Source organism: Sorex araneus, chromosome 3, assembly GCF_027595985.1.
Source record: "Sorex araneus isolate mSorAra2 chromosome 3, mSorAra2.pri, whole genome shotgun sequence".
Lineage (NCBI taxonomy): Eukaryota > Metazoa > Chordata > Mammalia > Eulipotyphla > Soricidae > Sorex > Sorex araneus.
In genome coordinates, this window is record NC_073304.1 from 49388203 (window position 1) to 49409426 (window position 21224).

Genomic DNA, 21224 nt, shown 5'->3' on the forward strand with positions numbered 1-21224 from the left:
CTCTCTTTGAGGTCTTCCTTTATCGCATCTCTGCATAGCTTTGTGAGCTCAGACGTTAGCTTGTGGTTGCCTGAGGCTAGCGCCAAACCACGTTGACGAATGAACTCGAGAGTTTCCGAAGACAGGCATCTGTTTGTGGCTTTCTCACTCTCGGCATTCTTCGCACAGTCATGGAAATTCTGAACCAGTTGATCGTATTCCTCGTTGATGTTGTCAAGGATGGCATCTTCCCACATTGCTGCAACAGTGCTAAAGAGCTCCCAGTTGGTGGTCATTCTGGGAGTTCTCTTCTTAAATTTAAACTTTGAAGACCTTTCTCCCCGCCCTGTGAAGTAGAATTTTGCACGAAGGACATGGTGGTTCGATCCCGTTTAGAATTTTGGGACAACAGCGACATTGGTTAGGCAAAACCTTCGATTGAATATGATGTGGTCAGTTTCATTGTGGAACTGCCCACCGGGAGACTCCCAGATCCAGCGTTTACATTCGGCCTTCTGGAACTGAATTACCATGGATGGTCTTGGTCGACATGATGAATTCAGACAGTCTCTCACCCGATCATTCCATTCTAGGCCATGTGTCCCAATGTGGAGTTATTCGGGCGACCTTCTCGGACCTATCTTGGCATTAAAATCACCAACAATGATCTTGTAGAAGGTGTGGTCTTCTATATAGAACATCTCCAGTTCCATGTAGAACCTCTCAATTTCTTCTTCATTGTAGTTGGAAGTTGGTGCGTAGACGACGAAGATAGAAACTGCAGGCAGTGAGCCACATGTATTCAAGCGTAATCGTCCAATTTGGGTTGTTAGGCATTCTAATGAATCAATGCTCATGGCCAAGTTCGTGTTGACAAGGACACCAACGCCACAAACGCCTCTGTTGTCACATGTTATGAGGAACAATTCTTCTCCAGTGTGAAAAATGGCGGGATGTGATTAATGTCTCCTTGTTTCGGTCAGACAAATGATGTTGTACTTGATCTTCTGCGCTTACACCATCAGGTCCTTGATGGATGCTTCTGATGCCAGCGTACGTGCGTTGAAAGTACAGACAATCATTTTAGTCTTTCTTCATGTTGGCAGTCTAGTTTGTCCCCGAGATTTTTTTCAGCCTCTCCTTGCTCATTTTTCTTAACGCTGCTTTATTGGAGGCTCTTTCGGTGACAGGTGAATGAGGCCAATTGTTGTTACTGTTGTTGGTATATCAAATACGCCACAGGTAGCTTGCTAGGCTCTGACGTGTGGGTGGGATACTCTCAGTAGCTTGCCGGGCTCTCCAGAAGGGACGAAGGCTTTTAGGGAGGCCTCCAATCGCCCTTAGAGTTGTTACCATGGTTCACACCAAATTTAAACCTATCAAATATGGTGCGAGAATAATGGGTATTAAGTGTCCTATGGTGTGTTGTGCGGCCACTTGGCCGCACGGTCCAGAGAGCATCCTGGAGCATGGTGGTGGCTGGGTAGTGGAATGGTAGGATACAGGTTTTTTTTTTTTTTTTTTTTTTTGCTTTTTGGGTCACACCTAGTGATGCACAGGGGTTACTCCTGGCTCTGCACTCAGGAATTACCCCTGGCCGTGCTCAGGGGACCATATGGAATGCTGGGATTTGAACCCGGGTCGGCCGCGTGCAAGGCAAACGCCCTACCCGCTGTGCTATCTCTCCAGCCCCAGTTTGTTTTTTTTTTTAAAAAAAAAGAAAGAAAAATGAAATGAATGACTCACTAGTAATACTTTATCTAGCCAGACTCTCATTCAGATTTGAAGGAATGATACACAACTGTATGAATTAATGATAGCTCAGGAACTTTGTAGACATGAAGCCATCTTTACAAGAAGAACTGTAGGGGCTACTTAAATCAAGATGAATCCCACAAATATGCTATATTTCTACAGAAAAATGGCACAAAACTCCATGAAAATAATCTCTCGATATAAATGGGATAAATGCACAAGCTAATAGACAAATAGTGGCAGGATGGATTATAAAATTGAACCCAGTATGCTGCTACCTGCAGAATAGAGCAAACAGGTTGAAAGACAATTCCTCAAGCAGACAACTCCTACAAAAAGGCCAGGGAGGCCATCCTAGTATCAGATGATAAAGACTCCAGGTTCAAAAAGGTTGTCAGAAATATGAGGGTCATTTCTTAATGACCAAGGCTATATGCATCAGGAAGAACTAACTCCTAAAAGGATATGCACCTAAGACTTGAAAAACGACGTTGAAAACATCACAGTAGTAGTTGAGAACTTCAGTACCAATTTTTGTCTCTCAATAGGTTAACTAGACTTAAGCTCAGTAAGGAAACACTTGCTTAAAAGGGTGAAATGTAAGAGGGAGGTTTCATATATATATAAATATATATACGTATATATGTGTGTGTATATATATATATACACACACACATACATATATACACATATGGGTAGGGCTTTTCATCCCCCAAAAGCCTTATATACATCCTTCTCCAGTGCACATGGGACATTCTCTAAAATAGACCATATGCTGGTACACAAAATAAACCTCCACAAAGTCAAGAGGCTAGAAATCATACTATCTTTTCAGACCATGATGCACTAAAAATAGACATTAGTCACAAGCAGAAATGGAGGAACAACTCTTAACACCTGGAAATTAAACAGCTTTGTCACTGAACAACCTGTGTGTCAGAGAGGAAATATAAAGATTCTTGGAAACAAGAATGAGGACATGAACTTGTGGGACACAACAAAGCGGTGTTAAGAGGAAAGTTCATAGTTATGCAAGCATTCATCAGGGATGAATAGAAGGAAGAAAGGCCTACATAAATAACTTCGCTGCACAATTTAAGAAACTGGAAAATGACCAACAAAAGAATTCGAAGCAGGCAGTAAGGAAATAAAACAGCAGAAATTAATGAGTTGGAATTCCAAAAAAAAATCTGAAAGATCGATAAAACCAAGAATTAGTTAAAAAAAAATAGATAAAGCACTGGCAAGACTCAAAGAGAGAGAGCCTTAATAAACCCAATCTGAAATAAAAGGGGAAAATGTTACAACAGATATCACAGAAGTTCAAAGGCTTAGATTACTTTGAAAATTTTTATGCCACAAAACGAGAGAATCTAGAAAAGGATAAATTACTGGATCTTCCATAACCTCCCAAGACTGAATCAAAAAGGTATGGAATATCTGAACAGACCCATCACTTTAGAAGAAATCAAAATGATAATCAGAAGTCTATCCAGAACCAAAAACCCAGACCCAGATGGATTCACTCGTGAGTTCTTTCAGATCTTTAAGGAAGACCTAGAGTCAGTCTTTTCAGGTTCTTCCAGGAAACTGAAGAAACAGAAACACTCCCCAACAGTTTCTATGAAGCAAATATCCCCCTGATGCCAAAAGCAGATAGACACACACACATACACACACACAATAAAAAGAATTACAGACTGATAGCCCTGATGAACACAGGTGGAAAATTCCTTAATAAAATGCTAGCAAATAGAATTCAACAACACATCAAAAAAGATCATACACTGGGGCCGGAGCGATAGCACAGCAGGTAGGGCGTTTGCCTTACACGCGGCCGACCCAGGTTCGATCCCCGACATCCCATATGGTCCCCCAAGCACCGCCAGGAGTAATTCCTGAGTGCAGAGCCAGGAGTAACCCCTGAGCATTGCTGGGTGTGACCCAAAAAAAAAGCAAAAAAAAAAAGATCATACACTATGATACCAGTGGGATTCATCTCAGGTATGCAAGGGTGGTTTAACATGTACAAGTCAATTGACATCATAGCAATAAAAAATTTTGATTATATTAGATGCAAAGAAAGCATTTGACAGATCAACAACCAATCATGATAAAACCTCAACAAAATGAGAACTGAAGGAACTTTCCTCAACATAGTCAAAGTTATTTACCACAAGTTAATAGCAAACATTATATTCAGTGCTGTAAAACTGAAACCCTTCCTTCTAAGATGAGGCACAAGACAAGGTTGCTTACTCTCACCACTTTTCTTCAACATAGTACTGGAAGTACTTGCCACTGTAGTTAGTCAAGTAAAAGATATTAAGGGCATCCAGTTAGAAGAGGAAGAAGTCAAGCTTTCACTATTAACAGATAACATGATACTTGAATTAGATAGCCCTCAAGATTCTACCAAAAACTTCTAGAAACAATAGATTTGTATAGTAAAGTGGCAGGTACAGAGTCAACACATGACATTTGTATATGCAAATAATGAAATAGAAGAGAGAGATATTAAAGAAATACCATTCAAATTGTGGCTCAGAAAAATCAAGTAACTCGGAATCAGCTTTACAAAAGAAGTGAAAGACCTATACAAAGAAAACTATGAAACATTTCAGAAAATAAAAGAACATGTGAGGAAATGAAAATACATTCTGCTCATGGATTGGTAGGATCACTATCAAAATGGCAATACTCCCCAAAGCATTGTACAGATTCATTGTAGTCCCTATAAGGATACTCATGACATTTTCCAAAGAAATAAATCAAACACTCCTGAAATTTATATGGAACAATAGCACCTCCCTCCTTCAATAGCTAGCAGTTCTTGGGAAAAAGAAGATGGGAAGTGTCACTTTTTCCAATTTCAAACCATACTGTAATGCAGTAGTAATTAAAACATGGAATAAAAATTAAAATAGAATGAAATAAAGACAGATTCCCCAGATCAGTGGAATAGAATTGAATATCCTGAGACAGACCCTTGGGTATGTAATAAGTTAATATTCATAAAAGAATAAAAATATGAAGTGGATGCCATGCACAAAAGTTGAATCATATTGGATTAAAGACCTTGATATCAGACCTAAGTCCATAAGGTACATAAAGGAAAATGTAAGCATAACTCTCCATGACATTGAAGCTAAAAGATATCTTCAAGGATGAAATACCACTGGCCAGGCAAGTGGAAGCAAAGATAAACAAATAGAACTACATTAAGTTAAGAAGCTTATGCATATCAAAGGAAATAGTGACCGGGATACAAAGATAGACTATGTAATGGGAGAAATTATTTGCCCACCACTCACCTGATAAGGGGTTAATATCAAAGATGCATCAGGCACTGGTAGAACAAGGTAAAAAACACCCAACCCCATCAAAAAATAGGTTGATGAGATGATCACAGGTTTCCTCAGAGAAGAAATACCAATGCCCAAAAGGCACATGAAAAAAATGCTCTGCATCACTAATCATCAAGAAGATGCAAGTCAAAACAAGAATGAGATAATTCACACACCAGAGACTGGCACATATAAAAAAGAACAACATCAACCAGTGTTGGAATGGATATGGGAAGAAAGGAACTCTCATTCACTGCTGATGGGAATTTTGGATAGTCCAACCTTTGTGGAAAACAATATTTTGTTTATTTTAGATTTTCTTTTCCTTTCTTTTTTTGTTGATTTTGGCACTACACCTGGCAGGGCTCCTGGTTCTGCGCTCAGGGATCACTCATGACGGGGCTCAGGAGACCATATATGGTGCTGGGGTCTAACCCGACTTAGCCACTTGCCAGGCAAGCTCCCAACCTGCTGTTCTGTCACTCCAGCCCCTATTTTAGATTTTCTTATATAAATTATCCTGTATTACGACTCTTTGTATTTGACAGTGTTTGGTTCCAATAAGTTGAAGTTAGTTTTATAGAAATAAGAAACATTTTATACATCTGATTTATTTTTCTCAGGTTTTGATGGACATGTTTGATCAGGATGATGACATAGGTTTGGTTTCTCTTTGTGAAGATGAACCTAGTTCTTCAGGTGAATTAAATTATTATGACCTTGTCAGAACTGAAATTGCAGAAGAAAGACAGTATCTCCGGGAACTAAATATGATCATAAAAGTGTTTCGAGAAGCTTTTCTTTCAGACAGAGAACTGTTTAAACCTTCTGTAAGTACCATATTGGTGTTTGAAATTTCTGTATATCCTGAAAGTCAAATAGCAGCTTAAAATAATAATTACTGTATATTTTATGAATATATAAAACAAAACAGCCTTTTAAATAGTAGTTATGGATCTTTAAAATACAAATTGTTATATTAATGCAATAAGTATATTTATAATGAAAATTAGAGGATTATAATGGAATGAAATCATTTTTTCTCTGCAATATATGAGATTTACAGTTTTTCACTTAAGCTTGTTGAAAAAGTGCATGATCTAGATGCCTTTTCCTGTCTTTTGTTAAATAATTTACAGTAATTAAAATTTTGAGCAGTTTTAATAATAAAAGTTTTAAGGTTTTTTTGTTTTTTTTTAAGAAAAACTGCTATGTTGGAAAACGGGAGAAGCGGGATGAGTTGAGTAGAAGTTCAGGGAGGTTTTTTAATTTAAATGTCTAATTTCAAAATCTACTCTGAGGAATTCAGATAAACAGATACTAAATACTGTCTTTTAAGAAACAAAAACAAGGGCTGGAGCAATAGCACAATGGGTAGAGTGTTTGCCTTGCATGTGGTCGACCCTAGTTGATTCCCAGCATCCCACATGGTCCCCTGAGCACCACCAGGATTTATTCCTGAGTGCAGAGCCAGGAGTTAACCCCTGTGTATCACCGGGTGTGACCCAAAAAGCAAAAAAAAAAAGAAACAAAAACAATTGATTTTCTTTTGTACCCTTATAGACTTATAAAATAAAAACAGTCATTTTCTATCATTATAGAGGTTTACTTTTTCTTAGCCAGATAACTTGTGTGATTTTTTTTAATTTTAAATGCTGTCTACTACTCCTGATTTCTACCCCTAATAAATATTACGTCAGTGAACTGGAGTGAAGCTCAAGACACTGTTGTTTACTACCTAAGATTAGGGCATGATTTGCCTTTTGACCACTCTCCCAAAAGAAATAATTTGAATGTTTTGATGTGTTTTAGTTGGTTTCTAATATTATACTGCCCTAAGTATCCAGTGTTTGTTTGTGTTACTCTGTTTTGCATGGCCTTTGTAGCAAGCCTGTGAGATAGAAAGGATGAGTATTGTATCTTTACCTTACTGGTGAGGGAATTGACACAAAAATGGTTATGACTTGGTATATTACAAAATTCGAACTTGTGTTACTTATATATATATAACAATATAATTGGGTGTTGTTTATAGTAGTATAAGAATTAAAAAAATACTGGCAACTTTTTTTTTCTTTGCCTTTTCTGTATCCCATCAGTCTTAATTCATAAGTAATTTTTATAACTTATGTGATCTTATAGAAAGTACATAATATGAAAGGTCATAGGAAAGAATCTTTCTGTGCCAGTATGATAGTACAGTTGGTAGGGCACTTATCTTACAAACAGTCAACCTGGGTTTGATCCCTGGTATCCCATGTGGTTCCTTGAGCCAATCAGGAGTTATTCCTGAGTGCAGCACCAGGAATAAGCTCTGAGTACTGATGGGTTTGACAACCACCACAAACCCTTAAAACGTGCTGTCAAGGTGGCAGATGTGAAGTCACTACATGGAAACGCCAGTGAGGGAGAAGTTGAAATGGTAGTGGGATTTGGTGCTAGAACATGATATACCTAAAACTCAGCTATCAATAACTTTGTAAATGGTTAATTAAATAAAAAATAAATTGAAAGATTAAAAAAGAAGACAGAACAAAGTCAGATATTCATTCTGATCACTGTTTTTGTGATTAACCAGAGCTATAAAGCTTTGATTAGCTCTTTAGATTGTCATTAATTTTAAAATACTTAACATGCCTTGATTCTTTCTGTAAGGCATTGCTTAGAAACACCCATATGAAATTTTATAATTATTAAACAAAACAATCCACAATCTTGATTTTCCTTATTTTTGATTTGTGGTAGTACAAGATACTTCATTTTCTTATTCTGTTGCTGGGGGTGTGGGGGGCTGATTTTTGGACCTACCTAGCACCCAGTGCTCAGGGTTTACTCCTGGCTCTGCGCTCAGGGATCATACTTTGCAGAGTTCAGGGAACCATAAGAGGTTCGAGGGATAGAACCCCCACCAACCACGTGTGATTCAAATGTGTGTTTTCACCCCCTTTTCCCTGTTTTTCTAAGGTTTTAAATATGTGTCTTAGAATATGCAAATACGCACTTATGGGTAAGATGTGTCTTGGAATATGCCAGTATACAAGTATGGATGTAACCTAACACATTAGTTATTTTAGTAATTTGGGGGGGTGTGGAGTAATAGCCAGTGGTGCTCAGTGACTATTTCTGGCTATGTTCTCAGGCATAGCCCCTGGCAGTGCCAAGGATTCAAAACCAGAGTCAGCAGAATGCAAGGCAAAACACTTTAATTCTCTGGCCCCTGCATTTAGTCATATTTTTACAAAACTTTCAACCTCACAAATCTTACCCTTTCTTTTTTTTCCAGGATATTGAAAAGATTTTCAGTAACATTTCAGATATACATGAATTGACTGTGAAACTTTTAGGTTTGATTGAAGATACAGTTGAAATGACTGATGAAAGTAGTCCTCATCCCTTAGCTGGTAGCTGTTTTGAAGATTTGGCAGAAGTAAGTTTACAACTGCATATTCTCATTGAAATCTTAAACACTGTACTAAATGTAGTAAGATACTCTTCGAAAATTAAAAGACACTGCTGAATGCTATTTGAAAAGCTTAAGGACCAGAGAGACAGTCTACTGGGTAAGGTGCTTGCCTTGCATGTGGTTCACCTGGGTTTGGTCCACAGTATTGTATATGTCCCCTGAGCACTGCTAGGTCTGATCTCTGAACACGGAGCCAGGAGTAAACCCTGAGGAACACTGGATGTGGCTCAAAAAACAAGAAAGTGAAAAACCTTAAGATTTAATCAATAGTAAGCTAAGATTACATTGCCTATATTTAGATGATAATAATAGCATATATGATTGTATTTATATCAAAAAGAATTTTAAATGGCAGTTGCTTATAAAGTAAAAGAAAATAAAATGGTCGCTATTCAGCTTATATAGATTTCAGTTTTAATTTTCAAAGATTAAACGGTTTTCATTTTCCCCCCTAGCAGCCAGGGAAATACTACAATGGGTAAGGCATATAGATGACCCTGGTTCAATCCCCAGCACCCTATAGGGTCACCTCAAGTTCTGCTGGGAGTGATCCCAGAGCACAGAGTCTGGAGTAAACCCTGAACATCACTAGATGTAGCCCCAAAACAAAAACAAAATTCCTCCAAAGTGAAATCTTTTTGTTAACCCTTAAATAACTTTTATAAAATACTGTAAGTCACTATAAAAGATTAAAACATATAAATACAAATGAAACTATTACTTTGTGTGTTTAACTTATTTTTTAATTTTATTTATTTGGTTCTTGGGTCACATCCAGCTGTACTCAGGGCTTATTCCTGATTCTGCACTCAAGGGTCATTCCTGGCAGGGCGTGGGTCAGGTGACTGTATGGGCTGCTGGAGATCGGACATGGGTGGGGCTCTGTGCTGTGTGCAAGGAAAATGCCCTAGCCACCGTTCTAGCACTCTGGCCCCTACTTTGTATGTGTTAAATGCTTTTGCATTTATTATTCATCTTAATGAGTATGCATATTTGCAAACATTCTTGTATTTAAAAGAAATAGAATCTTGCTGTTTTATAGCCTGCTTTTTTCACTCATTATATTTTTCCATATTACTAAACATGCTTCAGTCCAATGATACTTGTTTGTTTATAATGGATGGAAATGCCTCACAAGCAGTGATCAGGTAGCTTAGCAACCTTCTCACAATTTTCAGCACAGTCTGGCAGTTCAGTGGGATGGCCCAAGGATGTGGTGCTGCTCAGACCCTTCAGTGCTGAGTTGGTGTTAGGGACTAGCAGGGCCACACCTAGCACTGCACAAGAAACTCCAGCGTTATACTCAGTGATACAGTGTTGCCTGGGATCAAATTGGATTGACTGCGTGCCCAGTATATTCTGTATTCCCCACTTATACTTCAAATTAATTTTTAAAGTATAAAGAAACCATATTATGTGGAGACTTTACTTTAATTATCTGCTATCAATAAATGTATAGGTCATTTTAATTTAAAAAAAATAAGTAATATTATAACAAGCATATCTTTATAACTTAATTGTTTTAGGTTGTTTTCCTGGAATTGTAATTGTAGCACTAAATGCTAGATATATTTTTAGAACTTTTAAATGCTTTGCCAAGTTTCCTTCCAGGTGAGTTCCAGTGTGTGGGACTTCTTTTTCTTCCCCGCACACTTTCACTAGCTAGGTGTTAATTCATTCATTCTTGATAATGGGTGAAAAAAATCTCAGCATCTCATTCATTGTTCTTTAGTTTTGCTTTTTGGAAGGCCACACCTAGCTGTGCTCGGATCACATCAAGCAGTGCAAAAGGGACCATATGTGGTGCCAGGGATCAAATCCAGGCTGACAGTGTTCTAGGCAGAGATGCCTTAACAGCTGTACTATTTTAAATGGTTTTTAAGTGTGCAGATGGCATTAATAAGGTCACACTGTTGTACTCATTATCTTTATTTCTGAAATCTTTTCACCCCAAATAAAAACACTTTACTGATTCAACTGTAACTATATTCTTACCTCCTCTAACCTCTGCTAACTTCTTTATGCTTTTATGAATTTGCTGAGTCGATATATATATAAGTAGACTCACACTATTTATAATATGCTTATTTCAATTAGCTTAATAATTTCAAGACTCATCTGTATCATAGCACGTATATCAGAACTTCATCCCTTTCTAAAGATTGAAAAATATTTTGTTGTATATATATATATATACACAATATTTTGTTTTTCCATTTATTGATGAGCACTTGTTACCTTTTGATTATTGTGAATAATGTCCTAGTGTACACTAACATACAAGTATATGAGTCCATGTTTTCAGGTTGTTTTTTTTTTTAGCATTCCTAAGAGTGGAATTGCTGAGTCATATGGTAATTCTTTGTTTAGCTGATTGAGGAACTGCCAAATTACTTTCTGCAAGAACTGTCTACAACCTGACAATGGGAGAGGTTTCCATTTTCTCTGAATCCTTGCCAGTACTTGTTATTTTTTGAAAAATATTTTTAATATATTTTTAAAATACAGAAAGGAAAAAGTTGTTAGATCCAAACAAAACATTGGTATATTGATTATTAATGAATATATTATATAAGTTTTAGACAAGATTCCAAGTTTCTTCTTTTTCCGTTTACTGTTATTAGTCTTTGCTTTTTCTAATTTTGTAAGTGTAAATAAAGCAGTGATCACTTTTTGCTTCCTTTGAAAGGATCTTAAGTGTAAACTCATTTCAACCTACCTAAGCCTAACTGAAATTCCAAATCTCAGCCTTTTATTGATAAAAACACATTTTTGGCAGGCTGAATCAATAGTGCCAGTGAATAGGTACTGTTCACTGAATAGGGTAAATAGGGTGCCTGCCTTGCACTTGGCCAACCTGGGTTCAATCGCCAGCACTGTATGGTCCCCAAGCCCTACCAGAAGTGATCCCTGAGTGCAAAGCAGGAGTAAACCCTGAGCACTTTCAGGTGTGGCCCAAAAATAAAATAAATAAACAAATATACTTTTTATTTACTAGACTAAAAGTATATGAACATTTAATAGTGTTTTATTTGTGACCACAAAAATCAGTGACCTACTTTAAGACCAGTATCTTTTTATTATCCTTTTGCTCAGTTATTATTTTTATTTTTAATATTTTTTAGTTATAACCATAGTTATTGTTTGCTCCTAACTTATAGTAGTAAAAATTTCTGAAATCTAGTTGAAAACTCGAATAAAAAAATGTTAGTTTGTGGCATGTTAGTAGAAAAGATGTTTCTTCAAGCCTAATACGTTTTTCTTTTTTTAAAAAAAAAAATAGGAGCAAGCATTTGATCCTTATGAAACATTGTCACAGGACATTCTTTCACCAGAGTTTAATGAACATTTCAGTAAGTTGATGGCCAGGCCTGCAGTAACTCTACACTTTCAGGTAAAATTAAGTTGAATGATTTTTTCTTTAAAAGAAAGCTGTTAAAGAAATAATCCTTTATCCTTCAGATATTGGCATTTGCGAAACTTTCATAAAGCAAGTGTTGTAAGCCTAGTTTTACATAGCCTTTAGTTGTCTTGTTATCCGTTTTGTTCATTCGTTGTTTTCAATGTGGAAATGTTTTTTAACTTTTGGAGAAGAAAGAGGGTCATACCCAGAGGGAGTCAGGGCTTATACCTAGAGGTGCTCAGGGCTTACAAACTCTTGGATCTATACTCAAGGATCACTTCTGGAAGGCCTCAAGGGACCATATGGAGTGCTAGGGATGTAACCTAGGATAGCCATGTACAAGACAAACGCCCTACCTGCGGTTTTATTACTTCAGCCCCTAAGTAGAAATATTTTCTTTTCTAGCATACCATCAAGTACTTTTCGATAGAATAATGAAGTCTGGTACATCCTAGATATAGAATATAGTCACAAGAATGGAGAGATTTTTTCAAGATCTTACTCTGTACAGGGGACATAATTGAAATTATAGGGGTGAAAAATATCCTTATATGTACTATACTAATTCCTTGTTCTGACCTACAGTAAAAAGAAAATATATTAAGGACAAGTATGCAAGCTAATTGATTCTGTTAATGCAGTTAGATGAAATATAAATAAAGAAACCAATAAAATTATATTTTCTCTCCTTCTACACTTTATGAAGGATACTTTGGTATTAATAATCTTTGGCTATTTGATACTGCATAAAATTCTTATTTCTAAACTGGCTAGTTTCCATTAGTATATGAATATCGTCAAATTTTTATTGTTCTAAAATTACCAGATAGGGGCCAGAGCGATTATACAGTAAGTAGGATATAATAACGTAAGAGTAGGATATAGCCTTCACATGACCCTTCTGGATTCTATCCCCAGCACCATATATAGTTCCCCCAAGCCTACCTGGAGTGATCCCTGAGCACAGAACCAGGAATTAAGCCCTGAGCACCCCTCAGACATGACCTAAAAAACAAAATTAATTAATAAGTAAAATAACCAAATAAGCATCTCCACTCCAGCTATTCTCCGTCTTTCATTTTTTTGTTTGTGTTCATTTGTCTTCATATTTTTAGCATTCTTTATCAAACTGTGAATTAGAATACAATACTTAAAATTGACCTTGACAATGGATATTATTTTGCAAAAGATTAATTTGCAAAATCCAGTAGATAATTTGACTTCCTATATTTATGTGTGGTATTCATTGGTCATTACATATTTGACTGCCAGATACTATTTTTTCTTAGTTTTTATCTTCTTAGTTGCAGATTTATCTTCTTAATTCCTGCGTTGCACACCTCTGTTCTGCTTGGATGACTTTATCCATATGACCTTTTATTTACTTTAGTTACTATCTTTATGTTGGTGACTTCTTGTTTCTATTCTGAAACCAAAACTCTCTCGAACACTGTATACATGTGGGCATGTATGTGTGCACATATGTGTGTACATGCATGTACTTTATATAACCAGTCCCATGGACACTTCAGATACAACATGTTCAGAACTGAACTTCACAAATTCCCCATCTACTATGAAATACTCTAATTCTGTTTCATTTAAAAATTTTTCAGTTAGAATAAAAATTTTACCTAATTTCAAAACTTAATTCAATGAAGGAATAATGTAAAACTAAGTCTTACAAATTCATATGCCATATAATAAACAATATAAAATTATATAATCTACCTATAATTTTTTGTGTATTCATTAAAAGATTCACATATTTCTTGTTTCATTCCTATTTTTTCGAAATAAATAATATTGTGGCATTTGAATGTTTAGGACCTAATTTATATAAAGCCATTGTCCCAGGGTTTCAATGAAATTGAAGGAATTAGATAAAATATTTTAGGACCTCTTCACTTGTATTGTATTAACTCTTAAAAGATGCATTATAGTATAAGATAAAGAGCACACTTTAAAAATATGAGATTTAGAGTAAGATCTTCTGACTTTAATAACTAATAGCGTGCAAGTCACGATCTCTTGAGACTCAGTTTGCTCTTTTATAAAATGCTAATAATGTATACCTCTTATGGTTAGTATGAAAATTAAATAGGACTACACTATGCATGTTTAGCACATTCTAAGTGCTCAAATATTTGTGTTATTAGAGAACTACTTACACTGTGAATATATACTGCATTCAAATTTTAGGATGTGCTTTAGTAGCCGTTACAGAGTTTATGAGCAAAATAGGAAAACTGTAAAGATTCATCTTAGTTTCAGGAAAGTAAAGTAATATATAAAATGTATGTTAAGGGAATTGGACACTTAAATGGTGGTGGTGGGTGCTTAGCATATAAATACCATAAACTTTAATACTATTGTAACCTTGTTAATTGAATGATAATTTTAGAATTATGGAGACATAACACAGGGATTGTCAGTAGGCTTGCACACATCCAACCCTGTTTCAATCCCTGACACCTCATATGGCCCCCATATACCTCTAGGAGTGATCCACAGCACAGACCAGGAATAAGCCACCACTGGGTTTGACTCCTAAGCCCAAAATATGCATAAATATAAAAAGAAAAAATTAATATTCCCATGGGGTACATTATTATTGTGATAGCAATAATACTATTATGGGTTTATTTTGTGCTAAATTGGGACTAAAAATATTAATCCTGAAAGAAATTAATTTACATAAAATGTATATTTTTAATAACAGGTTCATTGAATGAAGTTGTAATTCTTTTTTAAATTGTAATATTTATTTCAACTTGTTAACAACATGAAAATTATAGGACTTTCTATGAGGATTAATATATATAAATTTCGGAGGGCCACACCTGGTGGTGTTCAGGGCTTACTGTTACTCTGTGCTCAGGGATCATTCCTGGCAGGACTTAGGGAATCATATGTGGTGCCAGGGAACGAACCAGGGTCTGCTATGTGCAAGGCTACCTACTGCTTTGCTATCTCCAGCCCTGAGGATATATTGTTTAATGTCAGACTATTCACATGTATTATTGTCTTCATTTATTTGATGGCGAGAATAAGTAAAGCTAGTTTAAATGTCAACTTTAATGACATTTAAAATTAACATAAATGACTTTTAAATCTCTTACAGACTTTAGGAAAATTATACATTCTATAGACTCAATTTTCAGAACTGGAATATACTTAGCCCTACCTGTTTGCTAAGATTTCGCAGGCTATATCAGGTCACAGATTGCCTTAAGGGAATCAGTTTCCATTCTCTTTCCCCCTTTGTAATTTTGCATTTTTTTTTCATTTTTCTCTTATACCTTGCCTCTTGCCATATTGTTTGTTCCATTATGTTTTGATTCAACATATGAAAAATCTCCATGATACCTACCAAGAAAAACAAAGGCATTGCTTCTGAAGTATTACTATCACTGAATGCAAAGCAAAAGAATTTTTTTTTTTTGCTTTTTGGGTCACACCTGGCGATGCACAAAGGTCACTCCTGGCTCTGCACTCAGGAATTACCCCTGGCGGTGCTCAGGGGACCATATGGGATGCTGGGAATCGAACCCGGGTCGGCCGCGTGCAAGGCAAACGCCCTACCCGCTGTGCTATCACTCCAGCCCCAAGAATTTTTAAGTAATATAAAAAGCATGGGATGATTGGGTTAAAAACTCATCATAGCTAGAAAGCTCTGTTATATCTGCCAATGTCTTATTTTCTTAAGAATTAAGAAGTGAAATGGTTATTACACTGGTGAATACTAACTTTTAAAAAAAAATTCTTTCTCATTTGTGGGATACTGAAAGGAGAGGGGAGGTTGCTAGAGTTCTTAAATCTGGATGTATTAAATTAAAAGCAGTTACAGAGTCTTTCAGATACTTCCTGTATGTAAAACTGACAATATTGCTATTTGAACCTAATGAAATCTGGCTTTCTACAAAAATTAAGTCTGATATGTTTAACAGTAAAAATTGAGTTTGTAAACTAAGTTATGAAGTACTTTTTATAAATTTATAAATGAACTAAACCTGAAATTTACTTAAGCATTGACAGACACAATGTGTTAAAATCACTTTTGTAATATTTAACATCTCCCAAAAAAATTTTATAACTATTTGAACTTAAAATATTTCAAATGATGACATTGAAAATGGAGATAGCCTACATAGCTTTTCATATTTCCTTAAATATAAAGTAGCCGAAACTTTGGAAGAAAAGATGTAAAGTTCTATTGTTAGCATTATTTTGGCCATTTTAGAAATGATTAAATGTATATGTTTTTAAATAATGATAGTGGTGGAATAGGAGAAAAAAGCTAGATTTCTAGCGCTTCAGTTTTATTATAAAATATGGTTTTCATTTATTTTGGATGTTCATTATAAATTTTGGGTGATTAAATTTTTTAATGCTCGTTTTGTTAGGTTATACTGTTATATCCTTGATATAAGAGTTGTACTATTATATCTTTTTGCTTTGCAGTCCATTGCTGATGGTTTTAAAGAGGCTGTTCGTTATGTCCTTCCACGCCTTATGCTGGTGCCAGTATATCATTGTTGGCACTATTTTGAATTATTAAAGGTAAGATGAAAGCTTACTGACTGAAATGCATGTGTTTGTGAAATTTAAAAATTAGAATTTTAGAGATAACAAAGCAGGTAAGGTACGTACTTGGCTTACATGCAGCTGACCTAGGCTCGGTACTTGACACTACATATGATATCCCAAGCACTGCCAGGAACTATCTTTTGAGAACAGAGCCAGCAATAAACCCTGAACAGCTGGGTATGGCCTTCAAATAAAAATAAAACACTAGTTTGTATATTTTGATTTTTTTTTTTACACTCTCCATGAAAACAAAATATCTTGGGTATGGCTTTTCCAAGTCCCTGGGTTCAATTCCCAGCATTATTTTTTTAAAAAAGATATTTTAAATGGTTACCTTCTTCCTAGCTCCACTACCTCCACTACCCAGACACCACCATGCTCCAGGCCACTTTCGGGACACACCATAAGACACTTAATACCCATTTTCCATAATTTCCACACCATATTTGATGGGGTTCAAATATGTCATTAACTATGGGAACACCTGTAAGAGCTACTAAAGGCCGCCCTAAAAGCCTCTATCCCCCTCGGAGAGCCCAGCCAGCTACCGAGAGTACCCCACCCGCACGGCAGAGCCTGACAAGCTACCCGTGGTGTATTCGATATGCCAAAAACAGTAACAACAATGGGCCTCATTCACCTGACACCGAAAGAGCCCCCAATAAGGCAGCATAAGAAGGAAGAGCAAGGAAGGGTGATTAAATCTCAGGGATGAACTAGACTGTCAAAATGAAGGTCTAAAAGGACTGTACTTTCAACGCACGTACACTGGCATTGGAAGCATCCATCAAGGACCTGATGATGCAAGCGCAGAAGATCAAGTATAACACCATTGGTCTGACTGAAACGAGAATGCATCGATCACATCATGCCATTTTCGAAACTGGAGAAGAACTATTCCTCGGAACATGCAACAACAGAGTTGTTGGTGGCGTCGGTGTCCTTGTCAACATGAACTTTGCCATGAGCATTGATTCATTTGAATGCCTAACAACCTGAATCGGACGATTACGTTTGAATGATGTGGCTCACTGCCAGCAGTTTCTATCTTCGTCATCTATGCACCAACATCCAACTACAATGAAGAAGAAATTGAGAAGTTCTACATGGAGCTGGAGAAATTCTATAAAGACCACACCTTCTACAAGTTCATTGTTGGTGATTTTAATGCCAAGGTAGGACTGAGAAGGTCACCTGAAGAAGTCCATATTGGGACCCATGGCCTAGAATGGAAAGAACAGGGTGAGAGACTGTCTGAATTCATCATGTCGACCAAGACCATCCATGGTAACTCACAGTTCCAGAAGGCTGAATCTAAACGTTGGACATGGGAGTCTCCCGGTGGACAGTTCCACAACGAAATTGACCACATCATATTCAGTCAACAGTTTTGCCTGACCGATGCCGCTTTTGTCCCAAAATTCCAAACGGGATTGGACCACTGTCTCCTTCGTGCAAAATTCTACTTCACAGGGCGGGGAGAAAGGAGGTCTGCAAAGTTTAAATTTAAGAAGAGAACTCCCAGAATGACCACCAACTGGGAGCTCTCTGGCACTATTGCAGCAACGTGGGAAGATGCCGTCCTTGACAACATCGACGAGGAATACGATCCACTGGTTCAGCACCTCCATGATTGTACGAAAAATGCCGAGAGTGGGAAAGCCACAAACAGATGCCTATTTTTGGAAACTTTTGAGCTCATTTGCCAACATGGTTTGGCATGAGCCTCTGGCAGTCACAAGCTAACGTCTGAGCTTGCAAAGCTGTGCAGAGAAGTGATAAAGGAAGACCTCAAAGAGAGAAGAGCAGCAGTATTTTCCGATGTGGCAGAAGCTAGGAAAAGTATTCATGACGATCGCCTGTCCTTTGCCAACTACAAGACCAAGGTGACTGCCCTCTGATGTTCTGATGGATCTATTACATCTTCCAGAAGGGCAATGGAGAGGATTATTCACGACTTCTACTAGGATCTCTTCAACAGCCACGTTCATCTACCCACATACCAAATTCCGCAGGATGGATTTGTCATTCCTAATGTCCTCCCTTCTGAAATCCAACATGCCATTTCATCAGTAAAGATGCATACAACACCCGGTCCAGACAAGGTCAGATACGAACACCTGAAGAATCTGTTGCCAATACTTGTTAATACACTGTCTCAGCTCTTCACACACTATCTGTCTGAATGCAAGGTTCCGTCCCAGTGGAAAACCAGCAAGACCATTCTGTTGTACAAGAAGGAGGACATCCACAACATCAACAACTATTGTCCAATCTACCTGTTGTCTATTGTCTACAAGTTGTTCACGCGAGTCATCCTGAATAGAACAGGCAGAACACTAGATGAAGGACGACCATGTGGACAAGCCGGGTTCTGAAAAGGATTCAGCACAATCAACCATATCCACACAGTGACCAAGCTCATTGAAGTTTTGCAAGAGTCCAAGATGCCACTCTGTCTAACATTAATCTATTTAAAGAAGGCCTTCAATTCTGTTGAGACTGAAGCAGTCATCAAAGCCCTAGCCAAACAGGGCGTTCAAACTCGGTACATCAAGATCCTCCTCAAGCTGTATTATGGATTCACTATCAGGATCTCACCATTCTACAAGGAAGTGATCATTGATGTAAAGAGAGGGGTTCAGCAGGGTGATACCATTTCACCAAAACTCTTCAGTGCCACCCTCGAGAACGTCATGTGATGACTGGAATGGGAAGGAATGGGAGTGAAGGTAGACGGTTGGCAACTACACCACCTCCGCTTCGCTGATGACATCATTCTAATAATACCAAACATTAGCAAAGTGGCACAAATGCTGGCCAACTTTGACTGCCAGTGCGGAAAAGTTGGACTGCAGCTGAATCTCAGAAAAACAATGTTCATGAAAAATGAACTAGTCTCTGACATTCCATTTACTCTCAATGGAATGAACATCGCCGAATGCAGCATCTATGTGTACCTGGGTCAAGAACTCAACATGAGGAACGACTTGGCACCAGAACTGCGCAGGAGGAAAGCATGGAACACCTTCAGAAGGTTCGAGGAAGTGGTTAAGAGGACGAAGAACCTCTGGCTCCGGGCACATCTTTTCAACTCCACCGTTCTTCCTGCACTAACATATGCCTCAGAGACCTGAGCCCTACCTAAACTGGATGAGAATGCTATTCGGATATCCCAAAGAAAAATCGAAAGAGCTCTGCTTGGAGTATTGTGTTTCACTCAAGTGAGAGAAGGAATCCAGAGTTCCGACCTCCATCAACGATCAAGAATCAGGGACGTTGTCTCGTTTACCAAGGCTTCAGAAATCAGATGGGCCGGACACATAATGTGATTTAGAGACAACTGCTGGACTAGAGATGTTATCAACTGGATTCCAGGGGACATCAAAAGACCACATGGCCGCCCACCACGAGATGGTCAGACTTCATCAAGACCCAGAATGAATGGTTTGAGGCTCTTCTTGTTCCTGCAGTGAGCAGATACCATTGGGCTACCCTAGCACGTGACAGGGACAAATGGAGATGTTACTGGCACCTGTTTGAGCAAATCGAAGGTCAATGGGATGACAAGTAATATAAGTGATACCTTCTTTCTACAAACCTTGGACAAAAACGTGTATTAAATTACACCCTACCCACTGTGCTATCGCTCCAGTCGAGTTATTTATATTGCTAATATTTTTGATAGCAAGACTTCTGAATGTATGTTTGAAAACATTACATGTAATATGGCAGTGATTCATTGCAGAATAATTTCTAGGATATATAAATGAAAGACAGTGATACAGTTTTATAACTCAAAACAATATCCATTTTTTCCCTTGCTGAGAAAGATGAATCATTGTTGAACAGATTTTAGATTGCTCTTGGAATATAGGAAAATTTATCACAAGTTTTCTAGTAAGGTTATTAAGATCATGAAATAGGGCCGGAGCAATAGTACTGCAAGTAGGGTGTTTGCCTTCCACATGGCCAACCCAGAGCTCGATACCTGGCACTACGAAGCCTGCCAGGAATGATCCCTAAGTATAGAGCCAGGAGTAAGCCCTGACCACTGCTGGGTATGACCTCAAAAACCAAAAATTTTGAAATAGATTCAAATTAAAAATTTTTTCAAGTGATCATAATCATATATTTGCATAAATGTATTATTGTGTATAGAGTCTGGAGGGCTGGAGCGATAGCACAGCGGTTGGGCTTTCGCCTTTCACATGGCTGACCCGTGTTCGATTCCTTCGCCCCTCTCAGAGAGCCTGGCAAGCTACTGAGAGTATCGAGCCCACACAGCAGAGCCTGGCAAGCTACCCGTGCGCATTGGATATGCCAAAAACAGTAATAATAAGTCTCTCAATGAGAGATGTTACTGGTGCCCGATCGAACAAATCGATGAGCAATGGGATGACGATGACAGTGACAGGATGAGGATGATTTAAGAGTCTACTTTGAATACTGCCAACATTGGAGTTCCATCTAGTCTAGTTTATTGACATAAGATAAATTTCTTCCATTTTGGGAGTGAATTATAAGAGAAATGTTTCAATAAATGAAATAAAGCCAAAGTTGCTAAAATTAATATAATTTGTGAATTTTATTTCTAAGGGTTAGCAAGATAGAAAATTAATTTTTAGGTCATCGTGATATTTGTCAGAATAGTTGGATTTTAGTTTGAAAATAAAAGGTGAATCCT

The 21224-nt window shown here is 37.4% G+C and overlaps 1 protein-coding gene across 3 annotated transcripts in view; it reads left to right on the forward strand.

The window, feature by feature from the left end:
- SOS2 (SOS Ras/Rho guanine nucleotide exchange factor 2) overlaps positions 1-21224 on the forward strand; it is a 114484-nt gene that overhangs the window by 46004 nt on the left and 47256 nt on the right. For all 3 annotated transcript variants that reach the window (XM_055130827.1, XM_055130828.1, XM_055130829.1), the window contains 4 exons: positions 5705-5911; positions 8365-8508; positions 11828-11938; positions 16412-16510. In XM_055130827.1, the coding sequence (XP_054986802.1) occupies positions 5705-5911; positions 8365-8508; positions 11828-11938; positions 16412-16510 (561 nt within the window). The remainder of the gene's footprint in view (positions 1-5704; positions 5912-8364; positions 8509-11827; positions 11939-16411; positions 16511-21224) is intronic.